The 25,994-nt window shown below is 36.3% G+C and overlaps 1 protein-coding gene across 1 annotated transcript in view; it reads right to left on the reverse strand.

Moving 5' to 3' along the window:
* CDC16 (cell division cycle 16) overlaps window positions 1-25,994 on the reverse strand; it is a 61,732-nt gene that overhangs the window by 11,271 nt on the left and 24,467 nt on the right. The window contains exons 10-14 of the mRNA XM_069094052.1: window positions 13,769-13,818; window positions 12,840-12,913; window positions 3,232-3,357; window positions 1,915-2,067; window positions 828-891 (exon numbers count right to left, since the gene is read on the reverse strand). Coding sequence (XP_068950153.1) covers window positions 828-891; window positions 1,915-2,067; window positions 3,232-3,357; window positions 12,840-12,913; window positions 13,769-13,818 — 467 coding nt within the window. The remainder of the gene's footprint in view (window positions 1-827; window positions 892-1,914; window positions 2,068-3,231; window positions 3,358-12,839; window positions 12,914-13,768; window positions 13,819-25,994) is intronic.

Raw genomic sequence — 25,994 nt, forward strand, 5'->3', positions numbered from 1 at the left:
TTTAATAAACAGGTAAATGTGAACAAAAAAATGTACCTTTATTCAATAATGAATTCAATAAAGAACAGGATGACGCACTCACTGCTGCAGCTCTGATTGGATGCAGCTTGGAGCGAGGCGTGCGTTTCACCCGGGGGGGGAGGGGGAGGGACGGTGCATACAGAGGGTACCGTAATGTAGCGTGCAGCGCAGGGGATCACCTTCACTACAATAGCAATCTCAATAGGGCTTATTTTCGGGGGGAGGGCTTATTTTAGAGGAATCTTACACAGTAAGGGGAGGGCTTATTTTCAGGATAGGTCTTATTATCGGGGAAACACAGTATTATAAAGATATGAAATTATGGCTCCACTCTCCTCAAGATAGTACTAAGTCTGAGATTCAATAATACTCTTCTGCTTCAGAAATAGGACCTGCTGAGTTTAGCAGCTAATGACGCCATTAATAACTCTCTTCAACTAAAGATGCAGTTATTTTAAGCCCTCTGAATCAGGAGGATATTACACCAAGACTGGAAATGTCAAAGCTTCCTATAATCATTTAATAGGCTTCCAATGACTGGAAAAGCAAAAGGAATGGCTACCCTATCACTAAAAGGCAACCTATCCCTGCTCTCTTAAATGGTCACTAATTCAGACAATATCAATTATTAAGTGGTGTGAGAGGGATGTAAATTAAATACATGACTGCTCAAACAATTCTTACAAGTTTTTAATAATGACAATTATTACATTAACTTTTAGAGGGCAGAGACTGCTGCAAGGTATCTCTTTTTCTGCAGTATATTTTGTAATTAGGTATTTATATAATGGTGACTAAGTAAATACCTCATTTCCAATGGCTTTAATTTTTTCTAATGCATCAAGAAACCATTTTTCTGCTGTTTTCCAGCTAAAGGGGAAAAAAGGCAGTTAAATTATTACAAATAAACAAATAGCTGATAAATATTTCCCATTAACACTATAAAAATTTGAAGGTAAAAATATATCTTTGTTAGCAACCTGATTTAAATTGACCGAAGATAAATATATCTGGCAATTGATATTACAGTATTAGGGCTTGTTGAGTTCAAGATAATATAGGACAGGGGCGGCCAGGTAGCACAGTGAGTAAGAGCACTAGCCCCAGAGTTGGGATGACCTGGGATTGAATCCAGACTCTGATACTTAGCACCACACCCAGAAATAACTGGCCGTGTAACATTGAGCAAGTTACTCAACCCCAATTGCTTAAAAAAAAAAAAAAAGATAATATAGGATTAATGCATTAAGTAATCCATGTGCATAAGATTAAAAGCCAGATGTTTTTTTTTAATTTAAAAATGTGTACTGATGTTTTTAAAAATTGAAAATCAGAAATATAATGCTGAAGGGAAAATAATTTAGTGAATATGAATTTGAGATTATATTTTTCTTTGAATAGCTTATAAAATATTTTATTAGAGATAATAGTAAAATCATAATAAATTAGAATAGTCAAAGATTATGGTTTTTTGATTAGCTGCATTTTCTGTTCATCTAAGGGTTAATCAGGAAAGGAATCCTTTGTTCCAACCAAAAATTCCCTAAAATATATTATTTACAGTTCAGTGCATAAATACAGTACAATTAACAAAATCAGAATTATCCTGGATAATTGAGAATTATGCAGTACTTCTTGGTCAATGAGTGAATAGTACTTTCAGAGTTAAATAATTAGGCAACTGAGCTAATAATATGAGGCCCCAAAACTGTTATCTTTAGACTTACCGTACAATGCCAGCTTGCTTTTTGTCTTGTCTTTCTTTTAAAAGTGAAATGTAAAACAAAGATTACATTTAATGAAGAATTGGATTAATTTCTATTTGATCAAGGTTTTGATGAATTTAGAAAAGGAACTCAGGCTGATGCTATGTTTTTGTCTTTATGTACTTACTCTCCATTCTGAAATGCAACCACTCCAACTTCATGCATAACAAAAGGATCTTCAGGTGCAATACTTAGAGCTTGGCTAAAAAACCTTTCAGCCAACTTTGAATTGTTGGTCAAACCATATTCCAATCCAATATACAGCATTGGTAAGTGACACCTAAAACAATGTTAAAATCACACATTCAATTGCATCAGTGCAACAATTTAATAACCTATTAGAAATTCACGTATATGATCTTTTCTTAAAACATAATTCAAACACCAAACCAGCAACTACGGATTTAAATCTACTCACAGGAGTTCTGGGATTTTGTGGAAGAGCCTACTGATCCTTCTCTGACTAGTTCCATCCTATATTACTTTAAGATACGAACGTTATTAAAATTACACCTTATTTTCTATTTCTCCTTAGCATAGCACATCTACAAGATCAGGCTGTAATTCAACTTATAATATCCTGAACAAGTCATATTCATTTCTATTTCTTAAATCCCACTTCTCTCTTTATTTTCCCAACTTCTTAAAAGAATAACTTACACTTCTTTTCCATCCAGTCACTTCTGACCCTCTCATAGTAGAAGTTCCATCTCCAGCATGGCAGTGCTCATTCTTTAATGTGCCATCTTGTGATCCCTTCTTTGCTCACTCTATATTCCCTCAGTAATCTTAGGACTTTATCACTTCTATACCCATTACTTTCACACTTTTATCTTGAACCCTGAACTCTTCAGCTTCTTTCAGTACCAAATCTCCAACTATTTGTCAGACAATTTTGCCTGAACATCCTCCTAGCACTTGAAATTCGACATGGTTAAAAATTAAACTTATTCCCTTCTACTTCCTGCCCTAAATGTTCCATTATTCCCTTGCTTGGGAACTTATCAATGAAAGCGGGTAAGTGAATGCTTCCTGATCTTACTTTTACTCACTATTTCTTATAAGAGAAGAAACACTAGAAATGTGTGTAGAGCTGAAAGGAACCTCAGAGATCATGTAGTCAATCCCCTCCTCATTACAGATGAGGAAATAGAGGCCCAGAAAAGTCACTCCCTGCCAGAGGGACTGAGCATCAGTTAGTGCTGAACTGAGGTCCTCTGATTCTAAATCTACTGCATTTTCTCCTATACCATGGCTGCAGAGATGCCTGACAAACTCTAAGCTATTGAAAGGAAGATCTCCATAATCTGCTACCTTCCACTGGGGTTTATCTTAGAGACCACAAGGTACTACATAATAGTTTAGTACCTAAACAGTAACATATAGTCCTTTAAGAAAACCATTTAATTTCTTCATTAAACCGATCAATTTGCTTGTCACATACCCCTTCATCAGTTGTGCTGCTGTGAAGTAAGCTGCCATTGCTTGGTCATGCTCACTCTCAACTGCAAATGAATGTCCATATGCTATCCATGCAGGTCCATAGGTTCTTTCAAGTGTTGTGGCTTTGCTAAAATAAATTCATTAAATTAGTACAAATTTGTCACCTTATTGGTAACTGGACAAAGACCACAAAACCCCCTATTACTTATGGGATAAAATAAAAACTCTTCAACCAGCCACTGAAGGTCCTTCAAAATCTGTATCTAGTCTACCTTTATAGCTTCTGGTAACCTTATTTCCCCTTCACATGTTCTCTGTTCCAAACGAACTGTATCATAAGGTCTTCTTAGATCTTATTCTAACATCCCTCTGCCTCTATGCTTCATTAACATAGGAATGTTATCTCCCTTCATCTTCAAATTGAAATTCTTTTTAAACAATTTGAGTGTCACTGTTAACATGAGCTGCTGTTAAACTGCAGCTGATTTTTCACAACCCCATTTTCTTGGCAAAGATTCTGTTGGCTATTTCCTTTTCCAGCTCATTTCACAGATGAGGAAACTGAGGTAAACAGGGTTAAGTGACTTGCCACAGCTACTAAGTGTCTATGGTCACATTTGAATTCAAGTCTTCTTGATTCCAGGCCCACTAACTGCACCTAGCAGCCCATTAACAATAAAAACAAAAGGTGATATTTAAAGTCTTTTTATACCTGTGATTTTTAACTTCTTCTGTGTCATGAACTCTTTTGGTAGTCTGATAGAGGCTGTAGGTCCCCTCCCAGAATGTTTTAAAATGCATAAAATATAAGGATTGTGACTCATTTGAAAATGAAAAGGAATACAAGGGAAACCAAGTATACTGAAATATTTTTTCAAAATATCAAAATAATTTTATAAAAATAAGTTTGCAGGCTCTAGGTTAAGAGCCCATACCAAAGAAGTAATTAACGTAAGAGAGAAAAACCTCATTTATTTGAGTTTCATTCATTTTGAATTTACATTTTTTAAAATTTCACTAACTAAATTAAAACATGATTCTTGGACACTATTTCAACTACCAAAATTTTCAAGAATCCCAGTTGAATGTTTTAGCACACTTAATAAACTTTCAAGTGTTTCTACGTGTTAAAGTAGCAACATTTATTTCACATTAATATACTACTGGACATTGGAAGTTCTAATAAGTTTTTTTTTTAAAGATATTCTTAAGCACATTCACTAATGCATTCTGATTGATCTTTTTTTAAATTTAATTTAAAAATATTTTATTTTCAGTTCTGAATTCTCTCCCTCCCCACCCACTGGGAAGGCAAGAAACGATATCCATTATACATATAAACTATTTTTAAAATTTTTTATGGCTTTTCTCTTATTCCAAATAAATCTGTTCTATTACTACAACTCTGACAAGTTTTATTAATCCAAACAGAGACCACCCTCAAATACCGGCTCATAGAATCCTTAGATTTTAAGTTGGAAGGGAACTCAAGAGGTTCCCAACCTCCTTACTTCACAGCTGATGAAACTAAGCTAAGTGATATGTTCAAGATCATAATGCTAGTGAGAATAGATGGGATGTGAACATAAGTTCTTAGTTACAGAGTCAGTACTTTCCATTTTATAACTTTGACTTCTTAGGTCATAACCTTAAATTGAGATTTCTTTGGAAGAAAAGAAACATGTAGGAACACACTATAGAAATGTTTTTTAAAATTTTATCCATATCCAAGCTTTGTACAAATGAAAGAAAAGTATAATCTTTAATTGCATCACTATGGTTTTAAAGCACAGAACTGAGCCAAAACCAGAGATGAATACAAATCAGTGTCTGAATACTGGTTTTTGTTAAGTCATCTCCATGTACTTGATCCACCTATTTCATTCCTTATAAACAATGAGCAGCTTAGTTGGTGGGACTGGACTGGGAGAAAGAGCGAATGCAAATATACTAAAGTGGATAATGGGAAAGAGACTCACCTGGACTACATATGTATCTGTATTATAAAGAGCTCTCTAAAATCTGCAAATCATTGGTAAAGACAAGGTCTACTGAAGATGAGTAACAAGGGAGAACACTGGACGTGTAGCATCACAAAGAGAGGGATAAGGGGACCGGCAAAGGCAGGTAATGATTTGATAAAATGTGGGCCTATTCCACAGAATGAGAGGATCTGAGATCTAGAGCTGCAAAGGGCCTTGGAAGTCATGGAGTCTAAACTCTCATTTCACAGAGGAGCAAACTGGAACAAAAGTATCTTGGAAGGAATGTCATACTTTTTTTTCCCCCAGTTTTTTCATTCCAGAATGTTTCAGAACTCATGTATAAAGTTTACTGACCCACAGAAATATGAGATTAAAAAGTTTTGATATATCATGAATTCCATTTTTGGAAAGCTCTATTGGGAAGTTTTTCCTTATACTGTAGATAAAGTCTGCCTCAGTAAAAGCTAGAATATAGGGAATGTAAGTAATAGCACACACACACATACATATATATAAACACATACTACACATGATATTACATCTACTTACATATAACATATTCCATACACATGCATAATAAGTTATACACACACACAAACACACACTCACTATTTTATATACATATACACACCTTTTTGATGTAGCACATATAGAGAGACTAGGGAGAGGGACCAAGACTTGTGATTTCACTTATATGGGTTTCTGTTGCGGAATTTCCTCTACCTATACAAGTTTACATCTTTTATGCAATTTATAAACTTAGAATGTCGTACAGAGCACTAAAATGTTATGTGACTTGACGAGGGTCACTGAGTCACCATTCATTCAAAGCAGGACTTGAACTTGGGTCTTCCTAGCCCTAAGGCCAGCATTCTATTCATTACATCCCTCTGCCTCTTTTCCTGTATATACACTTATATAACAGGGTAGAGTTAATAGAAAGTGAATGGGCTACCTCAAGGAGTACAGCAAGTCCTTTGTCACTAGATAACTATTTGTCAGGGATGGCTGTCATTAAGATTCATGCAATGGAAAAGATTAGATGAAATAACTAATGAGGATTCTCTTTAATATTGTTGTTCTATGATTTTAATTCAACCCTGTTTCAAGGTAAAACCACAATTAAACCATTCTAGATTAATGAACAACAGATTCATTAAATTATAAATTCCCTGAGGACAGGGACTATCTTTTGTCTCATTTTGTATCACCAGTGCTTAACATAGTGCCTAGCACATAGTAGGCACTTAATAAGAGTTTACTGATTGGCTGATTTAATAACTAACTAGAAAGTTTCTTCTATGTCCAAATTAAGCTACTTCAATTGTGATTAAAGTTCATTTTTTTCTTGTTCTGTTTTGGGGGAGGTAGGCATGGGGCAGATGGGAGGGAGTTTCTGTGTATAATCCGTAACTTTTCATTACCTCCCCATTTATTTGGTTGGTTATATGGTATTAATGAGGCCAAGGCTGCAATATGGAGTTCTAAAATGAGGAAAATTATTCTAATCATATATTTCACCCTTAATTTTAACCACTTAGTTTATAAGGAGAACCAATGTAGTACAAAAAAACAGCAGGGTTTAATCTAATCCAATTCAATAATCATTTATTAAGCACCCACTTTATGCAATGCTTGTATTAAGCAATGGGTACACAAAAATAAAATAGGACATCCTTGCCCTGAAGGAGCTTATGACTCCAAATGTACAAGAAAGATGACTTTTGCATGGGTACAAATAAATAATGCAATGTAGAATATACTGAAAGTAAAAGTAATAGCTCAAAGTTTGCTTGGAAATTTGAAGAAAAAAAGGTCAGTTCTAATTGGATGGGATTAAAGGAAGACTTCATGTAAAGAGGAAGAATCTGAATGGGCCAAGAAAGGGAACGAGCTTTATAAGGAATTCTGAGCACAGCATTGTTATGGTGAGAGTAGTACATTACAGGAATGGGGAAAAGGCATGGAGACTTGAAAGACAATGAGAATAAGAAACAGTTATTAGTTCAGTTTGCTCAGAAGAGAATGTGTGAATAATAATAGCTTGGCATTTATGCAGAGCTTTAAGATTTTGCAAAGAACTTTACATATGTTGACACATTTAATCATAACAATAGCCCAATTCTCATTTTACAGCTGAGAAAACTGAGGTTCAGAAAGATTAAATGACTTGCCAGGGTCATACAATTAGAATTCAAAATCTGGTCCTTCTGACTCCAAGTCCAAACAACTCTCTCTACATACGTTTACTGTGCCAACTAGCTGGTTCCAGGAGAAGGGAAGGGATGTGAAATAAGTTAGAAAGGTAGGCCAAAGTAGGAATGGAGAGTGCCTTGCTGGTAAATAATAAGGAATGTGAATTTTATTTAATAAGCAATGAGGAAAAAACCACTGAGGGTTTGTGAGCAGAAATGTGAGAGAATCAAAGCATTTGTTAGGAAAATTACTCAGGTGACAAATGGGAAGGTAGCATTTTTGAGGGGAGAAGCAAAAACACAGAGACTAGTAAGAGGAGTGTTAGTTCAAGATTAGACATTAGTCCTAGATCTTGAACTAGGGTGGAAGAAATGGAACAGAAATGAGAGGAATCATTGGATATGGTGAAAAAGAATCAATGGCAATCAAATGGACTTGTGGGAGGAAGTGAATTTTGGAAAGATTCAAAGATAACTCTTTGGAGGCTGGGTGCTGATACAATAAGCAGAAGAGGTAAAGCTGACAATTCAGTGTATGTACCCTATTAATGGTGGTTTAATACCCCATTTTCATATGAATGACAGAATGTCCAATACTGGCTCATACTGTCTTAAATCTATGCAGCATGGCACAGTGGATGGAGTTGAAACCTTGGGGTCAGGAAGACTTGGGTTCAAGATCTGTTTCAAACACAAACGCTATGTGATCACAGAGAAGTTGCTTAATCTTATAGTATTTCTGGCAACTCTCTAATACTGTAAGTTACAGTTAAGCTGTACCGGTGAAAGTAGTTTCAACGGGATTGGTTATTCCATATACTGATGACATCACAGGGCCAGATACAGCCCAAAAACTTCCATGAAAGATCCTTAAGAGGAAGGACCATATCATCTATTTTTTAATCCTCCACAGTGTGCAGGCATTGTGCTAAGAAGATGCTCAATAATTGCTGAATTAAATTTTCATTCTTTCAAATTGTTCTTTGAGCACTTAACTGCATTAAGAAAGATTCAGCAAAAAATACTCTTCTTGAAAAGGTACCTATGGAGAGATTTATAGCCAAAGTGGCTGCTTGAAGGGGAAGCAGGGCATCTATCTCCCACAAACCTCCAGCAAAACTCTTATGTTTGAATTAGATTGAATAATGATTTAAGGTTCTGATGTGAAACTATAATGATATCTTCCATCCCACAGTTGTAACAGGATTTAGTGAGAAGCCTATGGACTGTGGAAAAGGAGCTCCACAAACAGGGCTAGTGCCAGTGTAACTAGACATAGGACAGGGGTAGCCTCTAAGGTCCTCTGTCTGGAGGCAGCAAGAGTACGTTTCCCTGAAAAAGTCCCAGGGTGTTCAGAAAGCCACAGGGTGGGGACCTTGGAAGCCTGCAGAAATTAAGTATGTAGCACCCAGCATGGTGTTCCTACACTCAGATTGGGAAAGTCTAAGCTAAAGGACTCTTAAGATTCTTAACACTCTTCTGAGATGCCAGGTTGGGACCCTGGATATCTCTGAAACACACAGATTCAGGGGGGCTAATAACCAGGAAGTAGAAACCAGGGCAAAACCAAACTGGGCAAACTACACAATGCAAAAATGCAGCAAGGTCAACAAAGCTTGGTCCTGTCACAAAGTCCCAATTCAGAAACTAAAGCTTGAAGAATAAGTAAATTAAAGAAAATATCATTCATTACAAAAAAAATTATTGCAAACCTAATTTCATAACTGCAAACAGACTGAAAGAAAAAAAAAGAATTTCCCATAAGGACTACATGAATACCTAGAAGAAATGAAGAGATAAAAAACAAAATAAAAGCTCTGGAGAATGGACTGGAAGGAGAATAAGTAGTTAGAAGACAAAGTGATAAATCTTACCCCAAAATTGGAATCCATGAAAACTAGAACAGATCAAACAGAAATCAATGAGTCATCAAAGAGGAAGGCCTATTAGAACAAAATCAAAAACTATTTTTAAAAAAAGTATCTGATACTGAAAAAGAAACAACTGCCCTTAAAACAAGTTAAGGAGAGATAATGTAAGAATCATTGGATTCCCCTAAAGACAAGGTTTAAAATAGACAAACTATATTTCAAGAAATCATGAATGACAACTGCCCAGTTCTACTAGAGCCAGAGGGCAAAATAAAAATAAAAAGAATCTACACACCTCATCAAAGAAGCATCAAAAGGAAAAGTCCCAGGAATATCAAAAACAAAATTCAGAGCTCCCACTTCAAAGAAGAAATACCATTAACCTTCTAGAAAGAAACAGTTTAAGTAATGAAAAGCCATAATGAAGTTATCACAAAAGACCTGGAAGCTTTAACCAAAAAAACTAAAGATCTTTGAACACAATATCTGAAAAGGCAAAAAATACAGAGATAGTTCTGGCTTCACATAATTCACACTACACAAATTTGACTCCTGGAGGGAATGACAGGGGAACAGCTCTGTCTTTGGCTCTGGTGATGGTAGTGGCAGCAGCACGGGCGGGTGTAGCTCTGTGCCAGGTGTCCTCCCCTTCAGGCACTGAAGCTACTCTGGGCTTTCAGGGCCACAGAGCTGTACAGACGGGGAGGAGAGAATTCCAGAAGGCGGGAGATGTCTATGAAATATCCACTTACATTAAGTGAGAAGTGGATGTAACACAGGCTTATAACCGCAATCCTACAAGGGGCAAATGGGCTTTTAATGGAATAAAAGACTTTTAAGCATTTCTGATAATAAGACCAGAGCTGAATATGAACTTTGTTTTGGTTTTTTTTTTGCCTTTTGGAGGGGGGAAGGCAGGGCAATTGGGGATATGTGACTTGCCCAAGGTCACACAGCTAGCAAGTGTTACGTGTCTGAGGCTGGATTTGAACTCAGGTCCTCCTGACTCCAGGGCTGGTGCTCTATTCACTGTTCCACCTACCGTGTTTCCCCGATAATAAGACCTATCCTGAAAGTAAGCCCTCCCCATTACTGTGTAAGATTCCTCTAAAATAAGCCCTCCCCCGAAAATAAGCCCTATTGAGATTGCTACTGTAGTGAAGGTGATCCCCTGCGCTACACGCTACATTACGGTACCCTCTGTATGCACCGTCCCCCGCCCCCCGTGAAACGCACGCCACGCTCCGAGCTGCATCCAATCAGAGCTGTAGCAGTGAGCGCGTCATCCTGTTCTTCTCCAGTGATTTGCTTATTGAATAAAGGTACATTTTTTTGTTCACATTTACCTGTTTATTAAAATTGCTGTCAATGTTCATTAAAATAAGCCCTCTGGTGTTTTTCTGTCCAAAAAATTTAATAAGACAGTGTCTTATTATCGGGGAAACATGGTAGCTGTCCCTTGAATACGAACTTTAAAATACAAACATAAGGGTGGCTAGGTGGTGCAGTGAATAGAGCTCCGGCCCTGGAGTCAGGAGGACTTGGGTTCAGATCTGGCCTCAGACACTTAACACAAAAACTAGCTGTGTGACCTTGGGCAAGTCACTTAATCCCAATTGCCCTCCAAAAAAAAAAGCAAAAAAAAAAAATTCAAACATAAGAGTCCAGAGAAGCCTAGAAAGGTAAATTTATTTGAGGAATTGGCATAATACTAATTTTGTAACAGGAAGAGAAGAAACAGGTATCTTGTTGGAACTTTAATATCTTCAAAGGGTACTAAGTTAAATAAGAGAAACTGAGACCCTAGGGGTGGATTGGTTCTGTTTTGAAGATTTTAAGAGAGGAAAAAGAACAGTATAAAAGGAGGTAGAACATAATAGTGTAGAAAAAAAGAAGGGTTGAAATTTTCTACTTCTTATAACTGTAATAAATGAGAATATGCAAATATGGAGGAAGAAGAAGAGAGTAAGCATCATGATGAACTTCACTCCTTTGTATCATGGACAAATGAGAACTGAACACACAAGTACTTTGGTTAGAAGTAAATCAAACTCAACAGGGAATCAAATGGGGCTAGAGAGAGGAGGGTTAAGAAAGAAGATAATGTCAGGGAGGGAAGAGTCATGTATAAAATAAACTTCCTAATCCTGAGAAATATATTGGGGGAAGGGAGACCTCTTAGAAAAATGGGCTGAACAAACTGGGATAATGTTATGGTACCTTAAAAAATTATGAAAGAGATTATTTCGGAGAATCCTGGGTAATATGGCCTCACACAGATTGAATGTGAGCAGATCTGGAAAAACAATTTATACAAAGACAAAAACCTGTAAAGAAAAATAACTGAGATACTTAAGAATTCTGATTAACATGATGATCAGTACCATCACCCCAGAGAGCCTCTTATGATGACGCGTGTTACTCATCTATTGATGAGACAGAACAAGATGCAGAAAGACACATACTTTTGGACTTGGCTACTGGGTGGATTCATTTTGCTTAAGCATATTTATCTGTTAATTTCTCCCCCTTTCTTTCAGTTAACTGGGGTGGGGGGGATTGTTGAGTGGGGAGGGAAGAGGCAGATTAGCAAAAGTAATGTGAACGAAAATGGGATCATTTTAACATATTTTTTAAAAATGCACAAAAGAAATACCACTTCTAGGGTTATATTCCAAAGACATCATACAAGTGGGAGGAGAACCCGTATGTACAAAAATGTTTATAGCAGCTCTTTTTGTGGTGGCAAAGAATTGGAAATCAAGGGGATGCCCATCAATTGGGGAATGGCTAAACAAGTTGTGGTATATGAATGTTACGGAATACTATTGTGCTATAAGAAATGAGGAGCAGACGGACTTCATAATAACATAGAGAGACTTCTATACACTGATGATGCGTGAGGAGGGCAGAACCAGAACTTTCTATACAATTATAGACACATTGTATGTGTGATGACTAATTCTGATAGACTGGCTCCTCTCAGCAATGCAAGGCTATAAGAAAACTCCAGCCAGGAAAAAGAACTGCAGAGTCTGAATGCAGAGTGAAGCAAACTACTTGCTCTCTCTCTTTTGTGTTTTGTTTTGTTTCGTTCCTTCTTTGTCATTGTTCACTCCACTGGTTATAATTCTTCTTCACAAGACTACTGTTTAATGAATAGCTCTTTGCAGAACTTATTAGATTGCATGATGCCATGGGGAGTAAGTGGGGAGGAGAGGGAGGGGGAGAAAATTTGGAACTCAAGGGATTGTGGAACTGGATGTTGTAAACTAAAAGTAAATGAATAACTTTTTAAAAATGCACAAAAGAGAACAGAAAGTTCATAAGGAAGAACAGAAGAGCAGGCGAATTCTGACAGTTAACAATTATAAATTATATACTTTAAAAAAGAAAGTGGCATCAAATGGAAATTCAGTTTCATATAGAACTTTTTTTGTTCTGCTGTATGTATGACTGCAATTTTAGTGTTTAAGTTTAAAATAAAACAACAAGAATTTAAATTAAAAAATGTACCTGTGAACTTTGCCATAAATAGATATGAACATAAACACATACCTGAGATATCTTCTGGCATGTTCATTTTTGTGTCCAACCATTAGATAATAACATCCTACTGCAAACCAAGATACCTAAATAAATTCAAAATTAGCCATTACCATAGATAGAACAGATCTACAAAACAAATCTAAACAATTCAATACAAGCACAATTTCAATCACATTTTTCTGGCACTGAAGTTATATCCCATTTCTAAGTTACAAATATCTGTATCAGAATCTGTTTGCCAGGTATGAAGTTTTGATAAAAGGAGGGCAGAATAATCTGTTGATCCTCATTTCCTTCCTAGCCCAGCGTGACTCAGGCATCATCATATTCTTTCTATGAAAAAGGAGAGAGTCTAAAGACTTCACCATTTTGACACCAATCCATAGTGTAATGGCATCCTGACTTGCACTGCTTACATTCCCTGTTTTGAAAGTTCTTTCAACTTGTGACACTGGCCTTGGAATTCTAGTTCTAACTTGGTTAACTTCGCTACTGATTCCCACCCTGAGTCTGTCCTCAGGTCATCTGCCACCTGCACTATCTTTTTCTGTAACTCTGATTCCCATCAGATAGTGATCCCTAGCCCCTGCATTTGAAGTGCTCTGTCCTAAAATCCCTTTTCTCTTCCTGGTACTCATCTTATCCCTGAAACTCTGGAAGCTGCATCAACCCTTTGAGGTTTCTAATCAGTAAGCTGTTGTTTTAGTACGCTAAACTGCATTTTTGTGAACTGCTTTGTTTTTTGTGAAACAATGCAGTTTCTAAAGATTTAACTTAAAAGCAATGAGTAGTTAGGAAACAAGAGAATCTGGCTCAAAACTTTATTCCAAAAGAAAGAATTCCCACTTTCTCAATTATGAATTTAAGCTTTTCTAACTTTAAATTAAATATTTTAATATATTTCAACTGTAAAAACTAGACATACACAAATAACTTACAGGATTACTAGGGTATAAATCCACCAATTTGTGAGAGAGATAGAAAAGCTCTGTACAGAAAAAAAAAATTATTCATGTCAAATATTAAATATATTTAAGTATTTCCCCCTATTATTAAACATGTTTCATATTAAAATACCATACTGGTATAAATATAGGCCATTCTCTAAAATAAGATCTTATTAAAAGGAAAAGTTATATAGGTTTAGAATGATAGATAATTACAAATTATTAATTACCTTATTAAAAAGATTAAGTTGGATGATTTGAGGGGAAGGCAGATTTACTTGCAGAGTAGAATTGCTTCACCTAGGTGGAAAGGAGGGAGCCCAAGACCTGATGGCCGTAGCAAGCAGGTACCATGGGTGAATTAAAAGACTAGCATAAGGGGAGAGGAATAATCAATCCACCACGCATTTGTTAAGCACCTACTATGTTCCAAGCACTATGGCACATATGAAAACTTCAAATGGCATCCTCGCTCTTACCACAGGAACAGAGAGAGAGAAATCAGAGAGCTCAGGGTTTTTAAGAGGAAGCTAAGAAAAGCATGGCCTGTGTTTGTACAAACAGGATACATTGTTCTTATGGGTAATAACAGTCTATTTCAGGGGCGGCCAGGCGGCTCAGCGAGTCGGGACGACCTGGGATCGAACCCGGGCTCAGACACTCAGCACCCACCCAGAAACACCTGGCCGCGTAACCTTGAGCAAGTGACTTAACCCCCATTGCTTAAAGAAAAAAAAAACAGCTCTAGTCTCAATCTTCCCTTCTAGGTATGCTTTTACATTTACCTATGAAATGTAGAAACTCCTTCAAAGTAAATAGTTTGTAAAAAGGATAAAATAATCACTGCCTAAAGAAAATACAAATGGACATATATTCAAGCCAATTTACTATGTTTAATGGTTATTACAAAGTTGTTTAATTAAAAGGTACTCATTTCTAAAAAAGGGAAAAAATATTCATTGCAAATATTACAGATTAAAAACCCGTGGTTCAAAATACATGAAGAAACTAAATGATGATTCATAATGGTTTTACTTTTTAGTCCACAATCTACAAATGGTCAAAGGATATGAATAAATTCCACAAACAGGAAATGATCTGTTAATAATCACTTTATAAAAGTCTCACAGAATCGTTTTAGAGAATAAAATAGTAATATTAAATAATAATTAAAAAAAACAATCATACCATTTCATCTCATATATTACACTACCAGAAATATACCCTGAGAGTGTTAAGAAAACCAAGGTTTATTTGTTCAAAAATGTTCAGAGCAATTATATAAAAGTAGAAGCAACCAAAACATCCAATAATAGGGGAGAAAGTTAAGCAAACTGATACATTAATGTAATGGAATACAATAATCCAAATTAAAGTGGAAAAGTATAAAAAAGAGAAAGAAATGCAACATTTTTTTTACAGAATGCAAGGCAAAAAACTGCAGACCCCCCAAATTAATTATTATCAGATAAGAAAAAGCAAGACTAAACAAAGAATCCTGATGAGGATTTGGATCACAAGACTGAAAATGTGCTATGATACTTTATATTGAAATTAACTTAAATATTAGCAAGTGACTAAGCAAGTTACTTTACCTTTCTGGATAAAACAACAAATAAAAAGATATAATAAAAAGCATTAATTTCTAATAAATTTAAAAGTGTAAGCTCCTTGAGAGTAGAGGCTATTTCACTCATGCAAGAATCCTCAGAGCTTATCTCAACATGTGGTAAATACAAGGTACTTAATAAACACTGACTGATAATTTATCATACTCATAAATATGGGCCATCAAGCTTGATGATATAAAATCAAAGATTATTTCACAGTGAACTATTCTGTCCTAGAATTTCATACATACAATCTTAGGAGTAAAAAAATTTAGATTACATGGAATATATGAGAGCTGACATAACTCTTTAAAGTTTACAAAGCAATTTAAATTTATTATTTCATCTGATCTTCACACAACCCTCTAAGGTAGATATTATTATTATTTCCTTAAATAGTTTTTTTTTTCCCAACTACATATCAAGAAAATTTTTATTAGCATTTATTCTTACAAGATTTTGAGTTCCAAATTTTTTTCTCTCCCTTCCCTCTTCTGAAAATGGTAGGCAGTTTAATACAGTGTATACATATACTATATCATGTAAAATATATTTCCATATTCATCACAGCTGTGGATAAAACAGATCAAAATGAAAAAAACAAACAAGAAAGAATAAAGTGAAAGAAATATGCTTTGCTCTGTATTCAGAGTCTATCTGGATGTGGATAGCATTTTCCTTTATGTGTCCTTTGTACCTGTCTTGGATCATTGTGTTGCTGAAAAGAGCTGAGTCCTTCATAGCTGATCATTCCACAATGTTGCTGATACTATGTACAATGTTTTTCCTGGTTATGCTCATTTCACTTTGCGTAAGTTTGTACAAGTCTTTCCATGTTTTTCTGAAATGTGACTGTTCATTATGTCTTATTGCACAATGGTATTCCATTACATTCATACACCACAGCTTGATCAGCCATTCCCTCAATCTCAAAATTTGCCACCACGAATAGGGCTGCTACAAATATTTTTGCACATGTAGATCCTTTTTCCTTTTTTATGAGTGCTTTGGGATACAGACCTAGTAGTGGTATTGTTGGATCAAAAGGTACGCACAGCTTGGTTGCCCTTTGGGCACAGTTCCAAATTGCTCTCCAGAATAGTTTGATCAGTTTACAACTCTACAACAATGCATAAGTGTCCCAATTTTCCCACATCTCTCCAACATTTATAATTTTCCTTTTATGTCATATTAGCCAATCTGATTGGTGTGAGATGGTATTTCAGATTTGTTTTAATTTATATTTTTCCAATCAAAAGTGACTCAGAGAACTTCATATACCTATAAATATCTTTGATTTCTTCATTGGAAAATTGTCTATTCATATCCTCTGACCAATTATCAATTGGGGAATGGAATTTATTCTCACAAATTTGACTCCATTTTCTATATATAGTAGAACCTTGGTTTACAAGTAACCTGGTCTGGGGTGGCTAGGTGGAGCAGTGAACAGAGTACTGACCCTGGAGTCAGGAGGACCTGAGTTCAAATCCGATCTCAGACACTTAACACTTACTAACCGTGTGACCTTGGGCAACCCCGATTGTCCTGCCTTTCCCCCTCCAAAAAGAAAAAAAAATACAAGTAACCTGATTTACGTATGCTTTGCTGGATGAGGAAAAATTTTTTCGCAAAATTTGTCCTGCAGGATGAACAAAAATTCACAGTAAGAACAAGTATGTACCTGAATGGCGCATGAAGGCATTACATTCAACTAGGACAATGAGGAGGAGGTTGAGAGGTCGGAGGGATCCCTCAAGTTAAGTGAGATTAGGGAGGTTTATCAAATGTGGGAAAAAGTGCAAAATTTTGTTGAAAAACATCACCCAAAAAAGGCTGTAGCAATGAGGGCCAAAAATATTTTTAACAATAATTCAATGTCACATTTCTGTGACATTCTAAAAAAAGTAAAAAATGTTGTTAGATAACATTTCTAGTCAGAAGCGAATGTAAAGAAAAAAAAATCAGTGAGTCAAGACATGAAAATTTTTCCAAAAAAAAAAAAAAAACCCCTGAAAAATAAGTGAAGGCAGTAGTGTTAGTCTTACTTTTAGTGAAAGCAGCATAAGACAGAATACTCCCACTGTTGAAATCCCTGACATTCTCATGGAAGGAGATTCTCCTTCCAAGCAATAACCCTTCTTCCTCCTCTCTTTCATCTCCCTCATGCCAGCCACAACTCCTCTGGTAAAGTGCAGGTTAATTTGTTTTATTTTCAGTTTATATTGTGTACTAATCATTGCTATTGCATTTCAGGTACATTACAGACCAAAAAAAACTCACTTAAAATTATAAATAATTATTTTTATATGAATATTTTTGGGTATGTTTTACCTATTATTCAACTTTATATTATTTCCTATGGGAAAATTTGCTTTGCAATGCAAACAAACTGCATGATGAAGAGAATCTCAGAACAAATTAAACTAGTAAACTGAGGTTCTACTGTATTTGAGAAATGAGGCCTTTATCAGACTCACTTGTTGTAAAGATTGTTTCCCAAAAGAAGGGAGGGAGATGGGAATCATATAAGCTTTTCCCTCATTGGTTCTGGTGCAAGGAAGGAATAACAGCTAGTCAAGCATAGGACTCTATGGAGAAGAAATGCAAAAAGTATCATTTTAGAGGGAAAGAGGGGAGGGAGAGGAGCTTCACATGAGATTTGCTCCTGTCACTCTTGGTGCGAAGAAGAAATGACATACTTCATTAAGTATAAAAATATCCTGCAGGCAGTAGGAGGGGGAAAGGGCTACGACGGGGGGGGGGGGGGTTGGGGGTGGGGGGAGGGGGGGAGAGGGGAGGAAAGGGGAGGGGGGCTGATAAGGGAATAGTGAGGGAGGCTGTGGTCAAAAGGAACACTATTAAGGGAGGAAGGGAGAAGAGGGGAAAAATATGAACATTAACAGGGGGAAACACATCTGAAACAGAGAGATACACACAGGGTAAAGGTGAAAGGCTGGAGTAAAATATATCATGCCTCCGCTAAAGTAAAAAAAAGCAGGGGTAGCAATCCTTATCTCAGATAAAGCAAAAGCAAAAATTGACCTAATTAAAAGAGATAAGGAAGGAAACTATATCCTGTTAAAAGGTACCATCGAGAATGAAGCAATATCATTACTTAACATATATGCACCAAGTGGTATAGCATCCAAATTCCTAGAGAAGAAAGTAAAGGAATTAGAGGAAAAAATAGATAGCAATTTTTTTTTTTTTATAAAGCAATTGGGGTTAAGTAACTTGCTCAAGGTTACACAGCCAGTTATTATTTCTGGGTGTGGTGCTGAGTATCTGAGCCCGCATTTGATCCAGGTCATCCCGACACTGGAGCCGGTGCTCTTACTCGCTGAGCCACCTGGCCGCCCCTAAGCAATTGGGGTTAAGTAACTTGCTCAAGGTTTCACGGCCAGGTGTTTCTGGGTGGGTGCTAAGTGTCTGAGCCCGGGATTCGATCTCCAGGTCTTCTCAACACTGGAGCCAGTGCTCTTTACTTGCTGTGCTACCTGGCCACCCCAATAGATAGCAAAATTATACTAGTGGGAGACCTTAATCTCCCCCTCTCTGAACTTGATAAATCTAACCTCAAAATAAACAAGAAAGAAGTTAAGGAGGTGAACAGGATTTTAGAGAGGATAGGAATAATAGATCTCTGGAGAAAACGGAATGGGGATAAAAAGGAATATACTTTCTTCTCAGCGGTTCATGGCACATACTCAAAAACTGACCATGTACTAGGGCATAAAAACCTCACAATTCTATGCAGTAAGGCAGAAATAGTAAATGCACCCTTTTCAGATCATGATGCAATAAAAATTATATGCAATAAAGGGCCATGGAAAGACAGACTAAAAACTAATTGGACATTAAACAATTTAATCCTAAAGAATGAGTGGGTCAAACAAGAAATTATAGAAACAATCAGTAATTTCATTCAAGAGAATGATAATAATGAGACAACATACCAAAATTTGTGGGATGCATTAAAGGCAGTTCTTAGGGGAAGTTTTATATCCCTGAGTGCATACATGATTAAATTAGAGAAAAGGGAGGTCAACGAATTAGGCATGCAATTGAAAAACCTAGAAAAAGAAGAAATTCAAAATCCCCAATTAAATAGTAAATTAGAAATATTGAAAACCAAAGGAGAGATTAATAAAATTGAAATTAAGAAAACTATTGAATTAATAAATAAAACCAAGAGCTGGTTTTATGAAAAAAAAAAAAAAAAACCAAATTTGATAGACCCTTAGTCAATGATAAAAAAAAGAAGAAAACCAAATTATGAGTATCAAAAATGAAAAGGGTGAATCTACCTCCAATGAAGAGGAAATCCAAACAATAATTAGGAATTATTTTTCCCAACTGTATGCACATAAATTTGACAATCTTAGGGAAATGAATGAATATTTACAAAAATACAAGTTGCCCAGATTAACTGAAGAAGTAAATTACTTAAATAGTCCCACCTCAGAAACAGAAATGGAACAAACCATCAGTCAACTCCCTAGGAAAAAATCTCCAGGGCCAGATGGATTTATAGTGAATTCTATCAAACATTTAAAGAACAATTGATTCCAATACTCTACAAACTATTTGGGAAAATAAGTGAAGAAGGAGTCCAACCAAATTCTTTTTATGACACACATATGGTACTGATACCTAAATCAGGAAGAGATAAAACAGAGAAAGAAAATTATAGACCAATCTCCCTCATGAATATAGATGCAAAAATTCTAAATAAAATACCAGCAAAAAGACTACAGCAACTTATCTCAAGAATGATACACTTTGGTCAGGTAGGATTTATTCCAGGAATGCAAGGATGGTTTAATATTAGGAAAACCATCAGTATAGTTGATCATATCCACAATAAAACTAGCAGAAACCACATGATCATCTCAATAGATGAAGAAAAGGCTTTTGACAAAATACAACATCCATTCCTATTAAAAACATTAGAAAGTATAGGAAGAAATGGAGCCTTCCTTAAAATAATAGGTAGCATCTATTTAAAGCCATCAGCAAGTATTACATGTAATGGGGAGAAGCTAGAAGCATTTCCCATAAGATCAGGGGTGAAACAAGGATGTCCACTATCACCCCTCTTATTCAATCTGGTACTAGAAGTTTTAGCAGTAGCAATTAGAGAAGAAAAAGAAATCAAAGGAATCAAGTTAGGCAAAGAAGAGACCAAGCTATCACTCTTTACAGATGAGATGATGATATACTTAGAGAATCCTAGAGAATCAAGCAAAAAACTACTTGATACAAAAAATAAATTTGGCAAAGTTGCAGGATATAAAATAAACCCACATAAATCCTCGGCATTCCTATATATTTCCAATGAAATTCAACAGCAAGAGATAGAATAAGAAATCCCATTTAAAGTTACTGTAGACATTATAAAATATTTGGGAATCTACCTGCCAAAACAAACCCAAGGACCTATATGACCACAACTACAAAATATTTTTCACACAAATAAAGTCAGATCTAACTAATTGGAAAAATATCAATTGCTTGTGGCTGGGTCGAGCTAATACAATAAAAATGACAATTTTACCTAAATTAAATTATATATTTAGTGCCATACCAATTAATTTGCCAAAAAACTACTTTATAGAGCTAGAAAAAAATAGCAACAAAATTCATTTGGAAGAATAAACAGTCCAGAATATCAAGGGAATTAATGAAAAGAAATGCTAGGGAAGGTAGACTAGCTATACCAGATTTCAATCTGTATTATAAAGCAGCAGTCATCAAAACTACTTGGTACTGGCTAAGGAATAGAGGAGTGGATCAATGGAACAGATTAGGCACATGAGATTCAGAAGTCAAAGACTATAGTAATCTATTGTCTGATAAACCCCAAGACCCTAGTTTTTGGGATAAGAACTCACTATTTGACAAAAACTGCTGGGAAAACTGGAATATAGTATGGCAGAAACTGGGCATAGACCATTATCTAACACCATATACCAAAATCAAGTCTAAATGGGTGCATGATCTAGGTATAAAGGTTGATACTGTAAGCAGTCTCCTAAAACAAGGAATAGTTTACCTGTCAGATATGTGGAGAGGGAAAGACTTTATGACTAAACAAGAATTAGAGAACATTATAAAATGTAAAATGGATAATTTTGACTACATGGAATTGAAAAGCTTCTGTACAAAGCCAATGTAACCAAGATTAAGAGGGAGGTAGGAAATTGGGAAAGAATCTTTACAACCCATGTCTCTGACAAAGGACTCATTTCTAAAATATACAGAGAATTGAGTCAAATTTATAAGAATACGGGTCATTCCCTAATTGATAAATGGTCAAAGGATATGAATAGGCAATTTTCAGAGAAAGAAATTAAAGATATCTGTAAGCACATGAAGAAATGCTCTAAATCACTACTGATTTAGAGAAATGCAAATCAAAACAACTCTGAGGTACGACATCTCACCAGTCAGATTGGCTAAGATGACAAAACAGGAAAATGACAAATGCTGGAGAGGATGTGGGCAAATTGGAATACTAATGCATTGCTGGTGGAGTTGTGAACTGATCCAGCTTTTCTGGAGAGCAATCTGGAATTATGCCCAAAGGGCTATAAATACTTTCATATCCTTTGACCCAGCAATACCACTCCTAGGGTTATATCCCAAAGAGATCATAGAAGTGGGAGGAACACCCATATGTACAAAAACGTTTATAGCAGCTCTTTTTGTGGTGGCAAAGAATTGGAAATTAAGGGGGTGCCCATCAATTGGGGAACGGCTGAACAAGTTGTGGTATATGCATGTTATGGAATACTATTGTGCTATAAGAAATGAGGAGCAGATGGACTTCATATTTACCTGGGAGGCTTATACGAACTGATGCTGAGTGAGAAGAGTAGAACCAGGAGAAATTTGTATACAATTACAGACACAACGTATGTGTGATGACCAACTTTGATAGGCTGGACTCTTCTCAGCAATGCAGTGATATAAGTCAATCCCAAAAGACTCATGATGGAGAGAAATGTGTGCATCCAGAGAAAGAACTAGAAAGAACTGAGTTTATATCCAGATGGAAGCAAAATACCTGATCTTTTTCTTTTTCTTGTTTCGTCTTATGTCCTCTTTGCCATTTTTCATTCCATCTGATACAATCCATCTTTATAACCTGACTAATGTATAATATGAAAGTATTTACAGATCCTATACTTGACTATATGCTGCCATGGGGGGCAGGGTAGGGAGGGGGACAAAATGTGAAACTCAAGGAATTGTGGAACTGAATTCTGTAAACTAAAAGTAAACAAAAAAATTAATTAAAATTAAAAAAAAAAAAGATTGTTTCCCAGCTTTCTGCTGGGTTTTGTTGCATTGGTTTTGTTTGTACAAAAGCTTTTCTATTTAATGTGACCAAAATTATCTATTCTGTATTTTGTAATGATATCTCTTATTTGGTCATGAATTCTTCCCCTTACCATAGATCTGGCAGGAAGACTATTTCTTGTTCTTCCAATTTGATTGCTTCATTGTCTATGGTACCTTTTGGCAAGATGTAGTTTCCTTTTTTAATTAGGTTGGTTTTTGGTATTCCTACGTCTAAGATCAGGATTGCTACGTCTGCTTTTTTTTTTTTTTTGCTTCAGCTGAAGCATAACAGATTCTGCTCCAGCCTCTTACCTTTACTCTGTGTGCGTCTCTCTGCTTCAAGTGTGTTTCCTCTAAACAGTATATTGTAGGATTCTGTTTTTTGATGCACTCTGTCTGCTTCTGTTTTATGGGAGAGCTCATCCTATACACATTCAGTTATGATTACTGTGCCATTTCCCTCCATTCTGTTTTTCCTCCTGTTTGTCCTCTATCTTTTCACCCTTTCCCTCCTCAACAGTGCTTTGCTTCTGTCTGCTACCTCCCCCAATCTGCACTTTCATCTGTCATTTGCTCCACCCACTCTCCCCCTTTACTTAGTCTTCTCCCCTCCCACTAGATAGATTTCTATATTCAACTGATTGTGTATATTATTCCCTCTTTCAGCCAATACTGAGAGTAAGGTTCAAGTGATCCCCTCACCCACCCTCCCATCTACTGTAATAGGTCTTTCTCACTTCTTCATGTGAAATAATACCCCATTCTACCTCTCCCTTCCTTCGGCACCCATTTCTCATCTCTTTTTATGTCATTCCCTCAAATGCACCTTATACCCACACCCTCTTGTCTATGTATATTCCATCTGCACTATTAGTGATACAATTTTTAAGAGTTACAAGTATCATCTTCCCATATATGGATGTAAACTGTTTAACTATTAAATAAATCCCTTACTTTTCTCTTTTTACTTGTTTATGTTTCTTTTGGGTCTTGATATTGGAGGTCAACTTTTTGGTTTAGTTCTGGTCTTCTCCTTATGAAGGCTTGAAATTCTTCTATTTGGCTGAATGACCATTTTCCCCTTTGATGTATTATGCTTAATTTTGCTGGGTAAGTTGTGTTGGTCCTTCATTTTTGAAGAGGACCACGGCATCAGGGACACGATAACATGACTTGCAGTTGACTTTGATTTGAGTGAGGGAGGGCTGTCTAAGGTCATGACCTTCACTTTCTCCTCCAGAGCCATCTGCATCCAGTGACCAGATATTCATCAGGGATGACTAGAGATGACCCAGGATGCAATGGGAGACCCTGACGATTTTAGGCTATGGCCTTTTCAGGTATTCACTTAAAGTGAGGTAACTGCCCATTCAGTGAATAGCCCTCTTTAAAAAGTGAGTCAAGGAATGGCCCCTTTAATTAGAAAAAAAGAAATCAACCTGGGAGGTGAAGACCCACAGGGTTGCTGTTCCAAAGAGAAACAGTTGCCATTGACATTCTGTCTAAAGTAGGAGGGCCCAAACTATTGTGATCCAATCTATAATAAGTTCAAAGTGAACTGGGATTAAGGTTGAGGGAAAGAGGGAGAGAGGGAGGAAGGAAGGAAGGAAGATGATGTGGAGGAAGTATGGCTACAGAAAATAGAATCAGACTGTTTGAACTAGAAGGGACTGTAGGACATTTAGTCCAACTTCCTCCCTCCTGTTACAGGTGAGAATACTCAGACCTATATAGGTCAAATAACATTCCTAAAATCATAAAGATAGTAAGCAGCAAAGTTCAGATGTCTACCCAGTTTTTCTATTTCCCAATTCCACTGCTCTTTCAATGACACAATGTTGTCTTTCTGAGTTCATGCAAAAAGGATCCAAGTGTTTTTAGGAATCAGCAATCTTAACAGAAGTCAGTGTGATAGAGTAGACAAAACCAAAATTATTTTAAGCTGTATTAATATAAACAGTATTAACATAAACAGCAGTACTGAATGTGGTTGGTTATGTAGTCACACTGAATTCTTCCCTCTTCAGACCATGTCTAGAGGACTGTGTTTAGATCTGAAAGCCATATTTAAGGAAGGGAACTGACAAGTGGGAGTATATCCTGGAGGGCAACCAGAATGGTAAAAGTAATAGAAACACCACCATATAAATGTTCATTGAAGCCTAGAGAAAGTAAGACTTATGGAAAACATAAACTTATTTTCAAATACTTAAAGATATTGTCATGCAGCAAAAATGTACTAGATTATTTTTTGGCCCAAAGGTAAAAAGTTTTAGAGGTAAATTCTGGATTAATATGAGAAAAAAATTCCTAGAAACTAGAGCTATCTAAAAGTGAAATGGATAGCTTTAAGAAGTAACAAGTTTTAAGACAGCAGAGGAAAAGGAGGCACAAACCTAAGCTCTCCTAAATTCTCCTTCAAACAATTTTAAAATAATGCCTCAAAATGAATTTGATCAGCAGAACCAACAAAAAGACAGGATGAAACAATTTTCCCATGAGATATTTCACATTGCTTTCTATTCTTTCATTTGTTTGGATCTGTTTAACAGCATCTTGATTTCTCATAAAGTCATTAACTTCCATTTGCTCCAATCTAATTCTGAAGGAATGATTCTCCTTGGTGAGCTTTTGAGATTCTTTTTCCATCTGGCAAATTTGGCTTTTTAAGGCATTCTTCTCCTCATTGCCTTTTTGAGCCTCTTTTGCCATTTGAGTTAGTCTATTTTTTAAGGTGTATTTTTCCTCACTCAAGCTGTTGACTCTCATTTTGTAATTTTCTTGCATTGTTCTCATTTCTCTTCCCAGTTTTTCCTCCACTTCTCTTATCTGCTTCTTAAGGTCCTCTATGGCCTGTAACCAGTTTGTATTTTCCTTTGAAGCTTTTGGTGCAGGAGTTCTGACTTCACTGTCTTCCTCCTGTTCCATGCTTTGCTCCGTTTTGTCCCCAAAATAGGAGTCTAATGTTGGAATCTTCTGTCTGCTTTGTTTCCTTTGCCTGGTCATGTTGCCCCTCAGTCACTTGACCCTTGGGCTGTTTGCCACAGTAGGACTCTGCCACCAGACGGGGGAGCTTTCGTCCCAATCGCTGGGGTATTCTCAGCTGCCGGAGGTATTAGATGGATGCCCTCTCTGAGGTCTTCACATGCTCTGACAAGCTGGACACACCCCAGGACCTCCACCCTAAACTGCAATCCAGATCCAAGCAGGTTAAAGCAAGAGCAATTACCCCTCAGACTGGTGCTTGGTCCCCCTAC

This window comes from Petaurus breviceps, unplaced genomic scaffold (genome assembly GCF_028583685.1).
Source record: "Petaurus breviceps papuanus isolate PSGF00001 unplaced genomic scaffold, PetGlider_PUasm1.0 214, whole genome shotgun sequence".
NCBI lineage: Eukaryota > Metazoa > Chordata > Mammalia > Diprotodontia > Petauridae > Petaurus > Petaurus breviceps.